This window comes from Hippoglossus stenolepis, chromosome 21 (assembly GCF_022539355.2).
Source record: "Hippoglossus stenolepis isolate QCI-W04-F060 chromosome 21, HSTE1.2, whole genome shotgun sequence".
In the NCBI taxonomy this organism is placed as follows: Eukaryota; Metazoa; Chordata; class Actinopteri; order Pleuronectiformes; family Pleuronectidae; genus Hippoglossus; species Hippoglossus stenolepis.
Genome location: NC_061503.1, coordinates 1724157 through 1746521, shown reverse-complemented (window position 1 = coordinate 1746521; position 22365 = coordinate 1724157). Strand labels below are relative to the sequence as shown.

The window sequence follows — 22365 nt, the reverse complement described above, 5'->3', positions numbered from 1 at the left end:
AACTCTCACACAGAAAAATCTGCTGTAGAGCCTGAAATTACTCATTTGCACGTGTGTACACCACCAATTAACATGTAACGTGCCACATGGCCACCTACCGGCTACTGTGGCTTGGTTTGGAACAGCACATCTGTTACCGTGGCTACAGCTGCGTGTACAGCTGAACGGGATGCCTACAGGTAAGCGGCATGACATTTTAGACATACACCCAGTGGTTGACCAATCACAAAGGAGGGTCCCAGCTGAGCTGAAATAGGGCATTTTTGAAAGAGGGGGAAAAGAGGTGCTGCAGCAAATAAAATATCCACAGCCTTTATGTGTCTTTTTTAATTTTGCCAAAAAACATTGTTATCATTGTCGTCATATAATATTCTGTTTATAAAAAAACGAGTATCAATAGAAGTCAGTCCATTCTGACCTTGAGCCCTGTCACCTTTATTGTCACACAGTCAGACTGAGGGAGGAGCTTTATGATTTGTTCTCAGATGACCTGTGGATGCTGCTTGTATTAAGTGTGAAATGTTCATCTCACACTGCTTTTACAAAATTGACCACCAGACAATTTTTTTCAGTTGTGGTTTATTCTCCAAAAACAGCCATTGCACTGACACAGACATTAACTGGTACACTTCCTTCACATGTGTTTTCAGCTTAGCAATGAGTCATTGTCTCAGTATATGTGCCACCAGGGTGAATTTTATATTTTATGAGTTTACATCGTCCTTATTATTATTATTCAAAGAGACTAAGAATTTGATTTGCATTCAGTCCGACCACATCTATAGGAGGACAAAGCTTTCTTAGATGATACACTTGCATACCAGAACATTGTTCCCTCTAAAACCTCAAACCGTCCTCTTTACATTTCTGCATGTGTACAGTCTAAACAAACAAGATACAGTGCAGTAATCAGTGTATTCTTGAAGTGTTAATAGGGGAACTTTTGAAATTAAGATGGAGCTCTTTAGCTTTTTCGTTGTAACATTGTTGTAAGATATTCCTAACACTTACTAAAACCAAAGGATCTGCTTTTTCTACCCTTGGTCAATAAACACCATATATGTAAATGAGACAAGAAATATGTTTGTCTCACTTCTGCATACTTACCGCATTGCTTTTCCTTTCAGTTGTTCCATTTTCTTATTCCACTACTATGAGAAACCTCTACTCTACTTTTTTTTTCTTTTTCTTCTTCCTCTTTTTCGTGCCTCTTTCCTCTTTTCACTATTGTGTCCTTGGTGTGGCTGTTTTCTCAGCATCTTTCCCCTTTTCTCTCATTGTTTCTCCTCTCCTGTTCCCCCGCTTCTCTTCCACTGTCATTCCATGTCGGTGTTTTACCCTCCTCCTCTCTTGTATCCTACCCCGGAGGTCGCTCCAGGCTGATTGCTTTCTACATGCTTCACACACAACCCTCTATACTGTCCTTAAGATCCCCTCTGCACACACCCGCATGCGCACACAAGTACACAACTGTGCAGTCTTTCGCAGTGCCAAACACACACACACACACACACACACACACACACACACACACACACACACACACACACACACACACACACACACACACACACACACACACACACACACACACACACACACACACACACACCTTCTTTCTCCTGTTCTCCTTCAGTTCTTCAGCCTCAGTCTCTTGTTCACTGATTCTCTCTTGGTCTTGCTCCTTTAGAGCCCAGGAGGCCAGAGGGAAGACAATGCAAATGAGTAAATCCGCACCAAAAGAAAGAAAGCCAAACATGTCAGTGGCATTTAAAATTCTGAATGAAATATTCACGCAAAAGAAAATTCAAACTTGAAATCATGAATGAAATTATGAATGACTACAGATGGAAGTACCTCTGCTGGTGGTCTGGTGGGTTTTGAAATTCCACTAAGGTTTTTTAAAAGCCTATTAGACAGCTGTTGATAATTGGATCTAATATTCTTCCATTCCATGCAGTCACTGGTTTCCATCCATTTCAGTGTAAAAGGAAAATCTATCAGCAGACTTCCCAGTTGGATGTGTGTAATCCATCACAGTGAACATCTAGTCTGCAATTATTTGTTTTGGTCATCATTTGGTTATCATAACACTGTAATACTGTTAGTAATAGACTTTTATACACACACACACGTTTGTAATGGACACAAATGTTTGAAATAACTTTTAGTCATACATACGTACATGTGTGTGTGTGTGGTTATATTTTGCAGACCTATATAAAATTGAATAAATCTTTGGGCAGTTACTCATTTTGCCAGGTTTGTAATCCCACCTTGATTACAATGGTAATTATTATGTAAATGACTAATTTATATAATAATAATAATAATAATAATAATAATAATTCTTCTTCTTCTTCTTCTTCTTCTTCTTCTTCTTCTTCTTCTTCTTCTTCTTCTTCTATTAATATTATTTTTATTATTATGATTATTATGATTATTTTTATATTTATGCGTAATAGTGGCTGTAGTACTACATATTACAGGTGTGATCGCCAACACTTGCTGTGACAGTCAGTTCTCCTGGAAAGAGCAGTTGAAGTCAATGTTTTGCGAAAATAGTTCCGACGGTGTTCAATATGGCGGAGGGACACAGTGGTGCCGCGTCCCTGTGAATACCATGGGATCCAGCGGAGAAACACGAGCGTGGATGGCGGCTGTGATGCGGTCCAGTGTTCCACGGTTTTTTTCAAGCTGAGAGAAAAGAGACTGACGCTCGAGCGGGTGGAGACTGCTACACATTTAAATCCCCCGGGTCGGTTTTTCAGCTTTTAGCAACAAACAACTTCACCTTTTACATTTTTCTTTCTACCGCTGGAGTCTTCCGAGCTGGGTTAATGTCGTAAATGACAGGGCTGTAAGGGCGTCGTTGTCGGGAAGTTTTTTCGAGGGGGGATTCGGACCAGCGAAGGGCCATGGCAGTCGAGGCTCGCCCGGAGCTGGTCGGGAAGCGGTTCCTCTGTGTCAGCGGGGACGACCCGCCTGAAATCGGCGACATCGGCCGGTGGCCGTGGAGGTCCGGGGTCATACGAGCCGTCAACCATCGTGACAGCGACAATCCCGACCTGACGGTAAGGAAAGCGCCGACTCCGTCCGCCGCTTGACTCTGTTACATGCAAAGCGAATGGGAAAATCTCTGTGGTTGGTGGCTAGCCAGCGAGGCAATGTTGGAGGCTTACCAGGCGGAAATTATTGTGTGGCTTTGTCTTAGTTATTATGGCTCCTTGGACCAACGTGTACACCGCTTGTATTTTTCACAGTTTCACCAAATCTCCAGATTCCGTGGAGTGTACAAGTTCGAGCAGCTATTTGACCACTTAGGCAAGTTAATGGGAGGCAGACCACCAGCAGGGGGTTATGGAAAGCCAACGGCTCGGGTCCAGACAGTACACTACTTATTTACACCCAGATCCACAAACCTATCTCCCTCATCAGTCATTTACTGAGGCGGGGGCAGACCTCCGTGTTGTCGCGTATAAGAAGAACGCAGAAACACAATGGCTCCATGTAGGTACACCGTGTCTTCAATCTATAATAGATCAGGTAAAGCGCTCATTTCTCAGTGATCGTGTCGCAGATGACAGACATCTGGGCTCTGGACTCGCTGTGTGTTGTCGCCGGAGCGAAGCCGCATTTGTCAAAGCGTGTGTAGGAATTTGAGTCCCGAGCAGCTAAATTCTTTAATCTGCTGTATACTGCAAATCAGCTGACGGAGGTAAGGTTGGCTTCCTAGGTTTACTCCGCATTACAGCCTTTACATTGAACTGATCCCTGTTGCCTCGTGGTTATTGGTCACAATCTGCGTTATGTGTGCGCGGTGATCGACCATAAAGCCCCGTCTGCCCGTGGTTTAGGCGGACAGCCAGCCCTCCGTCTCGGACAAGGACGCAGGAATGCAAGGACTTGTAAAAACATAAAACTGGCTTGCTGCGGGCTGAACAATGGCCAGTCGATCGTCATATCAAATGTTGTCTGCGATTTCAAGACAACTCACAGTGTTGTCACTTCCAGGGCTTCCAGGAGCACATCTATTTCCAGCCCGGTGTGCAATTATTGTGCTTCTCATTGCAGTCACTAGGACAGTGATGGATGAAAACCATGGCAGTGTATCTGCCTGTTTCCCACATTCTTTAGAAAAGGAGGTATTTTCCACAACAGGTTAATGCGCAGAAACCTGCACACAATAGAATATTTGCCCTGACAAGCCCTTGGCTGTCCAATACACTACTGTGTCAGTGTACAGTGTGCCTGTTCCCCGGTTTCTTTTGTTCACTGAATCCTCCTATCTGCCTATGCAGATAACTGGCCAAACCCAAGCTCGGTTGTGATTTGATTATTGAGAGTGTTGTCTCTGTACATATGTGCCATTCTCTGAGTCATCAGATACGAAATCTCTCAGTACACATTATCATCTAATTGTCATAGGTCTCTGGTCGGGCAATTCTTTGCGTATGACTTAATTTGAGAGACATCTGTGGGAGTTCAGCTCTTCTGCGTTCATCACTTGTATGTCATGGCATAAAATCCGACCAGCATACATGTCAGAGGTCCCTCTCACATGTCGTTGACCACTTGTGATCTTTTCGACACTGAGATTAGACAGTGTCGCAGGATCATAGCTTTCTGTGTATTCCCCCTTTTAGACATGAATTTACATCAAGTTGTCTCTGTTTTTGACAGGAATTATGTGGTGGCATAATTCCATGGATCAATTCCAGTGTCATGTAGCTAAACAGCTCTCATATGTGTAATTGCATGTTCCCTCATCTGCACAGTTTGCTTGTTTGTATCACACAACAAACATGCTCACAGCTTCTTAATTCCCTTTTAGAAATGGTCCTTTCGTGTGATTATAATTCAGGCAATGAGTAATGCTCTGGTTTAATTCCATACAGTGGGGCACAGTCTCATTAGCAAGGGTCTTAACTAGCTGAGTGAATGCAGGCGAGAGGGATTGGAGATTAGATTGGAAGAAGTGTGTCAAGCCAAGCTGTCAGGTCTCTGTCAAGTGTCTGGTCAGATAGGCCAGTAGTACAGGGGTATACCAGGCTCACCATGGCTCAACAAGGCTTATTGGTTCTTAGCTATGAATCTTAGTGAAAGAATAATGCAGTTTACACAAGTCGAGTTTGACTTCATGCTGATTATAGAGGTGAATCTAAAATTACCAGTCACCTAATGCCTAAAATCACCAGATTAAACCATTGCTCTAGTTGGTAGCTTCTTAAGTGACACATCTTTTCTTGGATGTATGCAGTCAGCTCAGGACACTGTTCTAAAACAGCTAATATCTGTAATGTCGAGCTGAAGCAGTGAAATTAATTGCTTTGTAAATCAAAAGAACTGGATTTCCACATTATCGTGGTAATTTAATGGTTCCAGCTGTAAAATGTAGGGATTTACTGCTTCTGCTTGTCTTAAATTATAGTGAACTACATGTTTATGGGGTATGGTATGAAAAGAAAAGCAATTTGAAGATGTCAAAGAAAGTGAAATAGTTTACAGATACAAAATATGTATGTCATCATTAGTTGCAGCCCCGATCTAGTATATTTTGTGTTGATGTTAAAGTGTAAAACGTTCTTGTTTCATAAGACTGCACATGTGAATGTTGATTTTTGCATTCATGATGTAACACAGAGCTAACTTACATTTCATTATCCTACACAGCAGAATTGAAAATACAGCATTGATGTATTATCACTTACCAAAATGGAAATAAATACTCTGCTTCTACACTTTTAACATAGTCACTTCTCATGATGGGATCTTATTATCTTTGTGCAGTAATAAAAAGTTAGTACTCGTATTTGTACTAGTTCAGTAATGATATGTAATGATATGTTGATATGTAATGATATGTTACCTAATGAGTCAGTGTAGTAATACCTCCACTGGTGTAATCATGTGTTATAACACCTATGACAGGATAATATTTGAGTAGGTAGAATAGAATTTCCTTGCAACTTTCTAAAGTGAAACTGTGATAACTGTGCCTGACAGGCATCTTTTAAAATGATTGCGTGTTGCTGTTGCTAATACTGATTGTAATTATTGTTATCATTATCATAACTGTAATTGTATATATTTCTTTAATGGTGTTTTTGTGGTTAGGGTGGCATCTGGTCTAGCAGGCGATTAGACCAGTTCGGCTGGCTCAGAGCTAACGCGGACTAAAAAATGAAAATGAGGACAACCAATTTTAGAATTACTGATATATTTTGCTGAATTGGTTTAGAGCAAAGTCTGTATAAAGGATATATGATAGCTGTAATAGCAATGGACTAATGGTAATATAGAAGTAGTAACTGTAGGCTGCATTTTAATTGTTAGCGCACATGTAGTTTATTCTTTTGGGACATTCTTTCTGTTTATTGTTGGCCATAACAGACATGCACAGCTTCATAGCCTTAGTCCGCATTATGCAATGACCTCATAGCCAATTAGAAAATGTCATATGAGCTAACTGATATGATGAAACAGTTTGGCACAGTCTTGGGTTTTATTTTCATATCTCTATGCCACTTATTTGTTTGTGTACAGGGTGGGAGTCAGTCCAGTTTTATTTACTGTATATCAGAGGTAAATATTACCAATAACATTTATAGTGGTCATGCAGCTGCTCACTATCCATTTGAGGTTGTATTGGCTGAATCCTCTTCAGTCAGTAAACCTGACAATACTTAAAAAAAGGTTCAAGAACATGTTAAAGTTTTAAGAGACACTTGTCTATTGATGACGATGTAAATCATTTTCCAGGGAACCCAGTTTTGTTGATGCAGAAATAGAATCTTAAAACTGAAAAATGGCAGCGAGAGTTCAAATTAAAATGGAGTACGGATAATCTGTGATATGCAGAGTGAAATACAGAGCATTTTAACACCTTTCTAATCTCCAGACATAGAGTTTTTGAGGGAACTAGAGGGACAAGCTGAAAGAAAAAGTAAAAGCTCAGCAGCAGAACCCCACGCTGGCATATCAGGCATAAAACCGCCACACTCATCTGGACTGGATTCACAATGGATGGAAAGAGCAGGGCAACCAGGTCATTGCCTATAGGATTCTTTGTTTTCCATTACAGTCCAATGTGTCTGCGTGTGCGTGTACAGTAGCAGTGCTGTTAGTTTGTTTTTAGGGCTGTGGCCTGAAGTTCATCTCCATGTGGCTAATCAGCAGAAAATGACAGGCTGTGACCTGGGAAGAACCTTCCACATACAGAGTCTCTGCATGGTTGTTGCAGTGCTGCAATTTAGCCACATTAGAAACATTTCTAAGCTGTGTGCGAGTGTGTGTTGGGTTGTGAATAGCAGCATTGTTTCTAGTTCAAACGTACACTAGAGAAATGGAGAGTAAACATGACCTGGGGAGTAGCTTTACCCTCGTAAGGTCAATGCTACAGTAATGTTTGCAAAGATATATACAATACCATCACATGAATTTGACTATACTTGCTATTGTTCCTGTTGTACTTTGTTCCAGTTGGACTTTGATTATTAACTAACTATTATGAATGCTGTTACGAATGCCATTATATCTATTGCAGTATCATATTGTCATATTAGCAGCCTGCCACATTTTTTGTAATTTAAAATGTACTGAAGGAATGGAACATGTAACTAATAGTTAATAAAAAAGAAGTAAGGAATTCAGCTCATTGGATTTGTACATCAGTTTGATTATGTTGAAGTGATTCTTGTATACACTTGGCATGTTGTATAATAGATATAACAGAAAATGTCCTTTAATAATATTGTAATTCTGATCTCAGCTGTAAACGAATAAACTAATACTAATATACAGCATACAGAGGTTTCTATATAAGACTTGATTTCACAATTAAATCACACGTGTTCCTTCACTACAACTGATAATCATTTTGGATGGAGCGAGTACCTGTGTGTCTACTTGCATTATGGGTTGTTTGTAACCGTAATATTGCCAGGCTAGCAAGTCTTTTCTGAGTCTACTTAGTCTGCTAAATGGTTACTATATATCATTAGTCTTTATCAGGGTGACATGCACACGCTGACATAACGTAGGTTGACTGCTTTGGGGGAGGCAATGTGGGAACTATAGGTGTCAGCTTCTCTTCCTGTTTATTTATTTATTTTCAATTTTATTTGTTATATATTCATTTTTCTTCACCTATCATTGATCTTGTGGCGTCATGAGGACTGTTTGTCTTCTCTGACAGCCAAGGTGGGTCAACGCCTGACTTTAGCCTGACTTTAGTCTGACTTTAGCTTGACTTTCAAGCGTCCATCTTTGGTTTCAGAGCGATTTCTAAGACTTGAAAGCTTTTATTGCACTCAACATAAGGAGTTGTCAACCTGTCTGTCCTCTGCTCTGCTCTATGTCTGTGTGTGTGGGGGCTAAGACACGCACAGGGAAGCAGAGAGAGACAAATGTAACTGTAAATGAGTCTCACACTGAGCTGAAATGAACACATAAATTAGATAAAGCACATAAAGATTTTTTTTTCTCTCCCTTTTTTCTTTTTCTTTTCCTTTGGTTTCTTTGGGGGAGCTATTTGGGGGGGTGGGCTGACATGGCAATCATATAGGGGAAACACTGGACTTCCAGTGTATGTGGTGTTGGGCAACTGGATACACCGAGTGTTAGTGGTTTGTTTTCTGGTGCCTAAGGAAACAAAATGTAATCTGAAGCCAGGATGGGCTGGCTGGATTTCTGGCTGCACGTACCCTTCCCCCATCTACTCAACACACACGCACACACACTGCACTAAAGCCCCACTACATCACAGCGCTACATATGGCAGCCATAAAGCTTCCTATAGGCTTGCAGGCTTCGCAGATAACCCTGGGAATACATTAGGATCTACTACTCAACAGCTGCTGTGGTTTCCTCGTATAATGTGCTACACTATTGCTATTGTCATCGCTATGGTGTGTTGGAATTTGTATGTTAGAAACATATAGCACCAAGAATACACTGTCTGTTTAGACATTGTGTCTATTTTTAAAAAACTGACAAAAGAACACACGTGGAACTTGGTAAGAACCACTTTGCCATGCACCATCCACTGGTTAGAAACCTATCACATGTACCACTAAGTAGATCCCAGGTCAGTACACAATGTGCTATAGTTAATTCCCTGTCATGCCATGTCACAGAGCAATTTCAATTTATGTACACAATAAGTACACACAGAACCCAACTTAATGGCAACTCTGAAGAAAAAGCAGTTTAACTGTCTTACTATCTTAGTTCTTCTAGTGACCTCTGTTTTCACTTGGCAAAACTGTTTGTAAGTTGGAATAATGAAGCACTAAAGAATAAAGTTTAGTCCAGTGGGGCAGGATGGTATTGCCTATAAATAAAATAGCAATATTTTCAGGCTATATCACTATAAACCATATATATTCAAACCAGTATGACAATTCTAGTCTCTAGTCTTGTGTATATTCATCATGGAAGGGAGAGAGTCCCCATCTCTGGAACTCTAAAAATACATAAAAACCTAGTTTGTGATCCACTGAGGCAGTGGTCCAGGCGTTCACAAAATATTTTACCAAAACTATAGGATTTCCTTTATGATGAAATATTGTCACCTCAGCAGCTTCTGACAAACTGACATGTTGCAAGGATTAGAAATCTCATACTGGTGTTATTGTATGCATCAGAGAGAGATGAGAGACACTCTTTGTTAAGGAGTGGGTGGCATTTTGAATTCTGAATCAAATTTCTCCCAGAGAAAGTGACTTTGCTAGACCTTTTGCAGATAACCATTGTTTGCTCCATGCACATCCTCTTTGGGATACACAAAATCCATGACAGAGGATGGATCCAGTGCTTTTTACCACGTAGATTAAGCAGCAATACAGCAGTACATTTGAGATTCGGCCCACCCCTACCACCCAGCGTCTCACATACTGACCTGTCAGTAAGTGTTTCTATAAATTTAGTTCATAAGTCAGTAAAATCTTGACTATGGTTTGAGAACAATCATCATGTTGTTTCCCCGAACAAATTTATCTGACCAGTGACCAAGCAGTAAGTGATACATTCAGTCAGGTGTCGTGAGGGTTTTTGTTGAGGGAAATTACATCCTGCAGGGATGATGTTGTCAAGCTAATTCAATTTAAATAGTTGGATGGCTTTGCCTGATGTTAAATATGCATAATAAAATATAAACAACTTAGTTTAACAATGATATGTAATAATAAACAATATAAAGAGACATTCCAATGAATATCTATGTTGTTATCCACAACAGTAGATCCAGAGGGGTTATAGTAAAGCGCCAAGTAAGAAGGCAGCCCAGACAGACTGTGACTGTGTCCTGAATATGGAATAAGTGAACCTCAGCCTGTCTGACTGCTGTTAAATCCATCACCCGATCAGACAGCCCACGTGCTCACAACTGCTCCGAATAAGTGGCTGATAAAAAATGATATGGTTCTGACACAAACTGGCCTTTTCAGACATGATGTACACGTTTGGTACTTCTTCTAAATCACGACTGCTGTTGTGGGAAAGTCCCAAGAGAGTTCAACACAGTATGTTAAACAATGTACTTTTCTGAAAGACTCATTTCAGTCCATATTATTTCTTGGACCCAGAACTGTCCTGTGTATTTTCGAACCCTGCTGTCAGGGAATACTGGCCCTGCCCTCTAACTAGACTGTTTTACCAAAGAATGTGAGGGAAGCTATTTTGGTGTAGCCAGTAATGAGGAGGTTGTGCTTGTTCAGTTTGGAACATCTCCCAAATGAATCGAGCAACTGTGGCTCATGCGTGTCCATCTAGTTTGGCTGTCTCTTTTCTGTTGAGTCGAAGACAAGCTGTCACCTGCTGCCGTTTGTATTCTGTTTATTTCTGGGGTGGGACACAGGCTCAGTAAATCGTCTCGCTGTCCACCCCCTGAGGTGAATGTGTAACTGTCACTTGTTCCTACCTTGCTGGAGGAGAAAGCAAGTCCAACGGAATGTTGTCATACCTGTCAATGACGTGTCTGTCTGTCAGCCTCCCTGACACCAGTTGACCCTAACTTAATCTTTTCATAAACCAAACACAGCATTAACATGGTTGCTTTGTGCACGTGGGACACAACCTGAGGATGAATCACAATAGGCCTGCTTTAGTCTCTTAACTTGCATTTCAAACAGAATCCCTGATCCTCAGGAAGAGTTTGTTCTCTCCGAGTCACAGACAGAAAGAAATCCGTTTGATCATTGAGGTTGTCAGAAAGAGCAAAGGTGACACACAACCTCATCAGCAGTAGATCATGTTTCAGGCTTCACGCTTCAGGGACCTCTATTGGACCCTTCACACTTGGTCATGAAGGCTCACCAGCACCTCCTTCTTGAGGAGAAACAAGGTCCATCTGTTTCTGCACTGCATCCCCGCTTCTCCACGTCCCACACTATGTATACTCCCACATACGAATGCATATCTATACATATACATATCACTGTTTATACCATAGGCCATATATCTTGTCCTTGTGCTTACTCATATCTATACTGCTGTCTTTACAGTGCATATCTGACCTTCAGTATACACTGTATTCCTGCTGCTTATTCTGTATATCTACTAAGAATAATAGTAATACTGTTCTTACACCTGCACTATATTTTTCCTCTGACAATTGCCCTAGCTTCTTTATATCTCATTGTATTCGCTTCACTTTCTTCACACTGTTAATACTTTAGCTTTTTGTTTATATATTAGCTCATTCATATAAACACCTCAGTGTTATTTATATATCTCAAAACACACACACACACTTTACTTTGCACTTCACTGCTTCTCGCACTTGTTTTCTTCGAGCTGTTATTAAGTGCAATGACAACACAGCTGAATCTAGTCTAAACTGAAAACTGATAGTGAAGCTCATAATTAATATAAATTACATACTGTGCCAGTGTCCTCAGGGCAGTGGCTTGTGTTACTACTACTACAGACTGCAGACAGACATTTAGAGTATTTGATCATGAAACCCCACGTGCTTTTGTACAGTCTGTGTCCTTCTGAGTTGTTTTTCTGTTTCTGTTTCTCTGTGCATTTACTATATTTACATGCTCCTGATCTCTCCATGACCTGTCCTAGTGGGAGCTTTCACAGTCATCCGACTTTAACTGGATTGTGTGTATCCCCAGGTGTAGTAAACATAACCATGCTGCCCTCATAAAGTTCCAGAAATAAAATGATTAAGTTGGCTTCACACTTTATTCAAGTAAACCATATCGTTATTTGTCTTTTTTTGCAGTGAAGTAAGTGTTTGATTTGGCTGAAAATTATCACAAATATTTCATTATTTTGAGACCGAGATCTTTTATTGCTCGCCTTGAAAATTATTGTTAGGTTATTCATAATATATTATTATTGCTATTAAAAAAAAAACATGCAGCTGTTTGGACAGCAAATACTTTTTTGTCTAAAACTTCAGACGTTTGCTGGTTCATCCTTCTCACATGTATCAACTGCTTCTCTCTGCCATTTATGACCCTACATGTAATCCTATAATCGTTAGTTTCAGTACTAGTAACTAAGTCTTGGTTAATGAAAATAATAATAAAAAAGACTTTCAGTAGACTTCTAATAGACTGTCAGTGGAAAAAGAGCTGGCAGAGATTGGATGGTTGCTGTTATGTTCTTTAAATCACACTGGCATGTTCAGCCTGGCCTTGTGCTGCTGGTGCATGACGAACTGGCTAGCTTTCTGATATCAGAGGGGGGGGTAGGGGGTGAAAAATGGAGAGCGGGGGAGGAGAGGGAGAGTGAAGAATGGAGAGAGGGACAGACCGATGGTGAGGTGTGCAGATGAAGAGTGGAGAGAGAGAGAGCGATGTTCCAGACAGCTGAAGCGAAAGAGAGAGTGAAAGCTATTTGAAAAATGAAGAGAAGGAGAGAAGGAGAGAAAGAGAGAGAGAAAGAGAGTGGACTCTAATTAGTCGTTTGGTTTTCTAGCCAACCAGGTTCTCTGGTAGAGAGAGAACAAGAGAGCAGAGGATAAGGGAAAGAGAACAAGAGAGAGAGAAAATGGGAATGCAAGAGAGACTGAGAGAGAGGGGTCTCTTTCTCCTCTGTCTGGCCTCTCTCCCATAGCAACAGCGGCTTAGCCACGTGAACGCCAGTTCCTTTGAGTTCACCCACTGCACAGAATTTAACTCCTTCAGCACTGGATTATGGCACAATACAACAGCACAGAGCCAGACAACACAGCAGAACTCCAGACAGAAAAAAGCATACAAATGACGCACTGTTTGTCTGATTGCAGAGAAAAGTGTAAAGTTGAACACTATCTATAGAATGCCACAGAACCTGCCACTTGGGGGGAACAGAAATTAAGGTTCCACCAGACTAAATTCATCAATTAGAAAATAGTCTTTAGTCTTTAACGCACAATATGTTATTTTTTGCCACAAGGGATCTTTTATTATCAAAACAGTAGAAAAAGACTAAGTTGTTGATGTTGTTAATTAACATGGGAGTTTGTCTTCACCACAATTGATGTCACTGCAGTCAGATTCTGATTGCTTAAGTGCCCAAGAGCTGAATTATCATCATAAGGCCTCCTCCTTTCAAGAACACATTTGTTTACACAGGAAGCTTTTCTTGCAAACATGATCAGCTCTGATGTTTGTAAAATATTCGTATTTATTCAGGAACCCGTATTTGCGAGTACCCAAAATTACGCACAAATTGTTGCACACATTTGTAAATCTTATTATCCTTTGTTGATCATGTGCAACATATTTGTGACCTAACTTCCCTCCATATGTCCAGGGGTGCTCTGTGACTTTGTGCCTGAAAAAAGTGAGATTGGAATATAACTATTTATTATGTTGGATATAAGCAAACAGAAAAGATAATTACGTCACAGGGGTTTGTGTGTTCTCAATCAATCAATCAAATTTTATTTGTATATATGTTCTATAATCACAAGCACAAAATGAAACCCGCGCTTCCCAGCAGCCACCTCTGTAGGGACCAGTCCAGACATAATACGGGCGATATGGCCCCTCCTAGGAACACATAGTTTTAAAACATGACAATGATCTCGTCTCTGCCAGGGTTTAGTTACATGTCTGGACTAATGAAAGATGGAAAACATTGAAAATAAAACACTACTTTGTGTAGGAATTGTTTCAGACACTGCATGAGGGGAATCATGGCAGTGGAATCCCACTTGCAGAGGTGGAAACACTAAACTACCATGTCAGAGGCCAGGTATTTCCCAGTTGTGCTCTGCCCATGTCTCCACCACACCTCCACTCACCTCAAACACTAACACCAGGGCAAGCAGCAACAGATCTCTGGACAAGATTGTGGCATATGGCTTCACTGAAAACAGAGGCACTGTGACAAAACACCAATCATACACGTCAAATAAGAGAGACATGTATTCGCAGACTCTGAAATCACTCACATGTTTGCACGCAGGTCCAAGTTGGTCATAGATTTAGTTTCGTAAGGATTTAAAAGGTGTCTTAAATTTAACTTGATATTAGCTGCATGATATTCCCACCGTTATATCGGGAATATAATGATATCAGAGAGGGGGTTTGCCTCAGAGTGGAGCAGCACATCACTATGTAGAGTAGAAAAGTGTGCAGTTATATCAGGTGGAAATTAAAAATAAGAGTGAAATGGTTTCACTGCTTGTGAGAGTGAAACTGGAATGGTTGCTGACTGGAGTCACTGTAGGACAGAAACGGTTTCTGTGCACAACGCAAAGCAAACAGAGAAATCAGATCTCCTGGCCACTCTCTTTGTGAGTTAAGCTCAGTTCAGTAACCTTACCATCACCACTGTACACCAGAGAAAACGTTGCCAAGCCATGTTTTATTCAAATCCGTATAGCTAAAACAGATTTGAAAATGCAGTCCATACATAATCATAATCAATTACAATAACACAAAACAGTTGGAACTGCAGTTAGGTTCTGCAGCCTCCACCAATGTATTGGATTTCAAAGCGTTGGTACACATCCTGAGTAACACTATCAGAGTGTGTATGCAGGATAAAGTGCAAGTGCAAATAGAAAGTTTGAGCTTTGATGGTTCCAGTGGGTTACCTTTAAATCTTTGACCCATATTACTTTGTACCTGTGTATAAACGATGCAGACAGCTGCATTGTCTAATACTCTCCTACATTAGTGGATCACAATCTCCATGTGAACCCATTTTAGTCTTTCTCCGTCTCCCCCATTCCTCCTTTTGTTCAAGAGCTAGCTACAGTAACTCTTTCCAGATGGTATACAGCTAAGCCTCCTCTCCTCTCCTCTCCTCTCTTTGTATTTCTCAGATTAATATCGTTGCCAATTGAAAAACTTTGCTTGTCATGATTGGTCCATTTTATGTAAATGCAGTCTTAAAGTCAAAAGCCTGTACGACTGAAGGTTGGGAATTGGTTGTGGTGTTTCTGTTTTTGATATTTATCGGCTGAATCATTATTAGTTGATTAATAATAACCATTCGTTAATTGTATTGGACAATCATTATTTGCAGGCTTACCTTTGTTGAGTGAAATCTTTTGAGGTTTGAGTTACAGAATTGTACAATAGCAGCATTATTGCATATTTAGTATTTAAAATCTTAATAGATAATACTTCTTCTAGTATTATAACAATTACAGCTGAGATGTTTGTGATCAGTCAGGCTCAGTGCACTTTAATGAAAAGTATAATGCTCATAAGGGATATCAAGCTGCGGCACCGTACTTGAACTGCTGAATATTACTGTGTATATTTGCTTTGAATACTCATATTGCTTCAGCCCTGGTGTGAGCAGACTCGGTATTTGACGTGTCTCGGCTGGAATGTGAACCGCAATTAAACAAGTTAACTCTTGTTACCTGAGAGAGGAGAGAATCTATTCACTCTTTGTCAGCACTCTCTATTTCTCTTACTGTCTGTCTTCCCGTCTCTCCCTTTCTCTCTTGAGGACCAGGCGGTGTGCCTCTGCAGTGCTGCTGCTCTATTCTGTGGGCTGTAACTAATGATTATATTCCATTCATCCTTTTGTTGGATTAAATGAATAATTTGTTAAATCTATAAAATATAACAAAATAGTGAAATAATGTCCATCACATTCCAAAGGTGACAGTGGCTTTTGAGCTGTTGTTTGGATAAGACAGATAACTTTCGATTCGCTTTGCAAAAATATAAACGCAACTGCAAAAAGCAACATGCTATAAGTGAGGGCTTGGCCTTTTTACATATTGACTGACTGAAATGACTAATCACTTATCAGAGTTGCTGCCGATTACTTTGGCTCACCTCCGGTACATGTTGGCAGTTGTAGCATTTTGAAAACAGCTGCTAGCAACGAAAACAGGGTCAGCAATGCTTGTATTTCATCATCCATGTTTCATTCACCTCTGGTAGGGTCATGTGATAGGAGCAGAATGAAGCAGGGAACAATATGCTGTGACTGACAAGATCCTAAATGTGGGTGTTTGTGTCATTGACTTAAAAAGTGTCTGGTCCTGCAAATCCAGACTGAAATACAACCAGAGAGTTTTCAGTGTTTTGTTGTAAGTGGACTGATTCGGGAGAAAGAAGGCTCCCCAGAAGGACCTAAACAACAAGCAGCACTCATTTCATCATAATGTTGCATGTATTAGGTTCCTATCACGTAGATCACTGTACGATGAGCAAAAGTAAAACAATATTCATTGCTCTGCATGTAAACATGCCGGACTCACAAGCTTCAAACTCCTGTCCTTAACATGGCATTATGTTTCTGAGCAGCAGTTGGCACAGTGGGTTATATAAAGCCCTTTGAGCAGTCATCAAGACTAGAAAAGAGCTGTATAAATACAGACAATTTACCATTTACTTATTAGCCCTAATAACGCTACATGATGGGCCACAATTAGTACTGTTATTGTTATATGTATCATTCAGTCACTCAGCAGCGGCAGCCACAAAGCTGCACAGCTTGTCCAACAAGCCGGTCACAGAACCAGTCAGCCAGGCTTATCTTCTCTGCCTCAAACAGCCGTCACCTCATCATCTTGCTAGTCTCCACAGTGAAGTACCTCAACTCTCTGGCTTCCCACTGTAGATCAGTCAGGCTAGAAAGAAAAAGCCATATCTCTATATGAATACGCATGCACACACACACACAAATAACACACACTTAGCCTTGTTTGTCAGGCGCTGGTGAAAGACTGAGTAAAGACAAGAGACTGGAATAAAGGTCCAACACAACACACCATAAAACAAATGTGTGCAGGGTGTGTCTCTGTGCTCGGAACAGTCATACCCTCACATGTGTGTGTAGTGAGGAGTGGCTGTAGTAGTGGAGTCCTGCAGTGTAACAAGGTTTGTGAATGGGGAGAGAAGCACTGTACAGGCTTTATTTACATGCTGTAATGATGAGGGGCTCCATCCTCAGAAGTGCATACAGCTGAGGCTGGGAAATGTCCTTCGTGGCTTGTGCTTATTTTCGTTGGCGGCAACAGCCATGGCAGGAAGCATTATGTTTTTTGGTAATCCATGGCTGTGTCCGAAATCACCCACTCACTCACTATTCCCTACGTCACTATAAAGTGACTACTACAGTATATAGAGAACTATATAGTGATCTCATAGGGTAAAGATGAGCAAAGAGGAAAACGTTTATATTACACTTAAAAAAAACATTGAATGATCATCTTTAAATGTAGAAATGAACTTGTTAACCGCACTTTGTGCTGTGATGCGCTCTTCTACTTTTATTTACATTTATGTGACAAGTCGGGTGGTTCCTGCTGCCCTCGCTCGTCTGGTCGCTCCGACGCGAGCCCAATGCTTGATGTTGCTCGGTTAGTGACCATCGGTTGTGCACTACTTTTCACGATGCATTGTGGGAAACAATGAGTGCACTATATAGGGTATAAAAACTTCACTTAAGGTTTTTATACTACTACAAAAATGGCAAACTCACTATATAGTGCACTATATAGTGATTAGTGACTGATTCCGGACACAGTCAAACTCTCTGTCCATCTGTATGTTGCTGCATTCACATTAAGCTGTACCATACTTTTCCATCTATCCACCATTAGGCAGAGAAGGTTACTTTAGAGATCCTGTTCAGAATCTGGTTGGTTGTTCAGTATTGGTCATGTTGGAAATGTTACTTTTTAACTTTATAAAAGTCCAAATCTCAGCAGAAACTTTGTACCTCCTGTTGTATTAAATTGTAGAACATGTGCAGTACAGTGTGTTTGTGTGTGTGTGTGTGTGTTCTGTGGAAGATAGTGGGTGAAGTGGTGTGTGAAGTCCAAAGTTTCTATTGACATTACAACACTACATTGTTAAAGCAAAAAAGCAGCATAACAAACACACCACTAGCTTTTATTCCCTTCTTTTGGTGTATTTTGTCAAACAAGTTGGTGAAACTTGGTGACTATCAGCCTGTCGACTTCCAGATGGTTTTATCTTTCTAAGACCTTGAAATGTTGTGTGAAATCTAATGCAGTGGGAAAAGTAAACTACTATTTAAATTTGTGGTTGTATTTTTTTTTCAGTCCAACCAGAAGGAGACTGTTTTTTTGTTTGTCTCTCGGTCTTAAACCCTATTTGATGCAGCAAACTATAAATACGGCTTTCTAAAACCCTTATTTACCAAAGAGTGGAACACAGAAGCCCAGCACAAAGGCCACTAAATAAAACCGTATGTGCAGTCCAGCTGAATGTGATGTGTTGCCTCTGCAGGGCTGCACATGCCAGCCTGTGAGACTTTTGTGCAGCCTTGACAAAGGCCTGCTAGACCACATGTAACATGAGATTGTTCCTTGAGAATGTAGGGCAAGGTTCCCTCTCAACATGTGCCAGGCAGTCACTGTGTGTTGTGCTTTCCTTGCAGCTTCCAAGTATGAGTACACATGTTTAGTGTGTGTGTGTGTGTGTGTGTGTGTGTGTGTGTGTGTGTGTGTGTGTGTGTGTGTGTGTGTGTGTGTGTGTGTGTGTGTGTGTGTGTGTGTGTGTGTGTGTGTGTGTGTGTTTGAACCAGGCTTGTGCATGCGTGACAACTTTCTGTCTGTATCTGTGCGTAATCATACTTGGCTTCGTGAATGCTTTCTTTCTATGTGTGTGTGTGTCTCAGTGTGTGTCAGTGCAGCAGATGAAGTCAGGGAGGGGTGTTCTAGTGCTGGCTCCATTGATTGGTTCAATACAGACTGAAACTTGACCTTCACAGCAGATGTCTGTAAGGCTGCCAAAGACAAGCACGCAAGCACGCGCACAGACACTCACACAGACAAACACAAGACGGAGTGTACAACTCTACTTCTATTATGTTGCTCTTACTTGCAGTATCTCAGTTTGTTTGTAGGTGTCTTTCAGTCTATGTGTCTTCACCTCATCTCCATCGGTGTGACAGGCTCCTAATGTACAACAATAAGAATTATACAACGTTTTATAGTTGACAAGCTTCTATCTGACATAGTACACACAGGTGACAAATAATGGAGCCAAGCATGAGGGGAAGTGTGCCGACAACCAGAGGGGCCTGAGGGCCCACTGAAACTACAACAGGGCCCAATATAAAGCCTTCACAATGCAGTTTACAGCTCCCAACACTGTGGCCAGTGGCAGAGCACTGCTGATCATGAGGGAACTGATCTTTTTACTGACATTTTTACAAGTTTGATACAAATGGAGTTTACACTGATACCTTCTTCATTCAGGAAACTCAAATTCTGACACGGGCTAAAGCTTCCACCTTCGTCCACCTCCTCCTCACCTTCTGAAGTTAAGCTTACTTTCAGCATCGCCGGTGGTGACAGAGTGAATCTTATTTTCCCCGCAGGGCTCACTGTAGCAGTATGTGCTCGCTGCTGAGACCGTTCAGTACTACAAACCTGTATACTTGACTCAACTGCACAGTAGCTGATGGTAGCTCTGGTGCAGACTTGCTGCCCTCCACACTTCCTCTACACGCTGAAACCACAGTGTGGGAGCTTTGAGGCTCCCTGGATTCATTCATGTAGCAGAGTCAGAGAGCACACGCTTGTTAGCCTGTTAGCTTGTTAGCCTGTGGATATTACTTAACTATTATTTCTCAAGCAAATGTAATATAAATTCAAATTCGTTTGTCTGTACATTATTATGTGTCCTGTTAAATTGTTTATATTATAGTAAAAAATAATGTCACAATCATACATTTTCACCCACTAAAATATCACATTAAGCTTTATGCAGTCTGCTGCATGATGTTTGGAAGGATAATTATCTATGTTGAGGTGTGGAGCAGCTGACAATAAAATAATGAGCACCTGAAATTCTGTAAATGCTCAATATGTTTCGAGGATGGCGGCTGATACAGACAGAGGAAAACCAAGGCTCAAGCACATCGGCACTGTTGCAGAGTGCAGCGCAGTTAGAGATGCATTAAGGCCAGTGGAGCACAGTGTGTCGCCTTTCTGTAGTATTTCACGTCTCTAAGACAGCTTTAGCAAGATGGAGAGAGAGAATTTTCAAAGTGTCTGCATACTTGTGTGTTTCAGAATTGAGAAACGTCATCACGCTAATCTAGTGTAGATTATTAACATTATTATAAGTGTGTTTGCATAAGCAGACAGAATAAAATGTGACTGTTTTTTATGGGCAACTGAAAAATCAGATGCTAAAGTTTGCTCACAAGTGCTGCTGGATCGCTCTGAGGGACACCAACGTTACCTTGGCACTTCTGGTAGGTAGCTTGTGTTTATCCCTACTGCCCACCGTGTGTGTAAAGTCAATTTATTTGTAAAACATTTCTTCTAATGTCCTCTTATTTTTTAGTCAGGAAGTTATACAACGTTTTTATTCTGATATCTTTAAGCTTAGTTATAGGTTTAAATAAATGATCTTCTCTATCAAACAATTAATTGCATTTGATTAGGTCTTTAAAGGGTCTTAAAAAGTATTAAATTTAACTTAAAAAATATTGCAAGAACCCTGGCTGCCACACATTTCAATATGTGCCAGGCATCACCACCACTAACTTTGACTTCATTAATAAACCTAAAGTGAATGAACAAAAGCTGGCTGTAGGTAGGTACAATCTTTGCGCACGCCAACTGTGACACATCTCCTTTCACTTTTAATGAAAGGCACGGTGAATAGGTGCAGTCTTCTCAACGATAGGATCTAGAAGGAGAACTAGAATCTCTAGTTTACACACTGACGGATCCTCTCAGTTGGTACTTAAGTTCTTTAATGGTTTTCTTGTATACTTAATTTATCTGTGTCCATTTGCAAAGAGGTAGTGGTTAAGCCCAAAGGATTTGCAAGGCCACTGATTGCCAACCAGGAAGATTGTGCGTTACACACAATCACATACACACATTGATATCAGTCATGATATAACTTCTGCTGAACTCATGCCATTTGGCACTCTGGGCTTTCCAAGCCTATTCACCTACTTCTTTATCAGCTATCACTGTAAGAGTTTGGACATTATATAATATCATTTATCAACATTATTATGTTGATGGTAAGTGTAGCAGTGCAAGACAGTTCACTTGTGTATCAGTTGAACATCAGCTTGAATCATAATTGTAAGAAGTGCATGTTCTTTGGAATAGTTTGATACTGATAAGACTGTATCTCTAATTATAGTTCTTTAAAATCTCCATGATGAATCGTCTCAATCTGTGTGTGTAGCAGAGACTGACCCCAAACCCAATCTATAACCTGAATAACAGCTGAAGACACTGAGCAGCATGAGTCACTGTTGACTTTTGTTATGTGAATGAGGAACCTGGACAGATGGAGAGGGCTAGGGGGCGGACACACACACACTGAAGAAGAGGGATTTACCAGTGAAGAGAGCAAATGAGCAAATTCGGCTATCACCACATGATTCTCTGTGCTGAGTAAACCACCTGGCTGCTGCAGGGGAGAACCCCTTACTGTTTGTTTGATTGATTGTGTGTGTGTGTGTGTGTGTGTGTTTGAAGGTTCCAGTTTTTTTACCACATGGAGAAATTCTTTCATGACTGTCAGGCTGGAGTGTTTCCCCTACATGCATTTAGCAGCAGGGGCACATCTAACAATGCGCATAACAACAAGCACCGAGTAGGCCTGTCGCGATAATTACTATTTTGACTTATCATACTATCTCTAAATATGAACTTGATAATATTGCTGACCTCGATAAATTGCACATTGTGTTTACATGTCAATTTACATAAGAATCTCACCAAGGGAGTTGTGCCGTGTCTCTCTGTGTCTGAGAGCGAGGCAGAATTTACACTCACACACACAGGGGCAGGAAATAAAACTGTTAAATCTCAATTTAACGGCACTGTTGTTCCTATATAGTATTACTGCCAAGGATCACTGCAAACCTTAAGTTAAAGATACCTGTGAATGTTAAATGAGATGAGAAATCAGAAATTCAGAATTCAACATTATA

General features: G+C 40.7%; 1 protein-coding gene across 1 annotated transcript in view; it reads left to right on the top strand.

Annotated features, from left to right (window-relative positions):
* Positions 1-2657: 2657 nt before the first annotated feature.
* jmjd1cb (jumonji domain containing 1Cb) overlaps positions 2658-22365 on the top strand; it is a 110376-nt gene continuing 90668 nt past the window's right edge. The window contains exon 1 of the mRNA XM_035145227.2: positions 2658-3074. Within this exon, the coding sequence (XP_035001118.2) occupies positions 2919-3074 (156 nt within the window). The 5' untranslated portion in view covers positions 2658-2918. The remainder of the gene's footprint in view (positions 3075-22365) is intronic.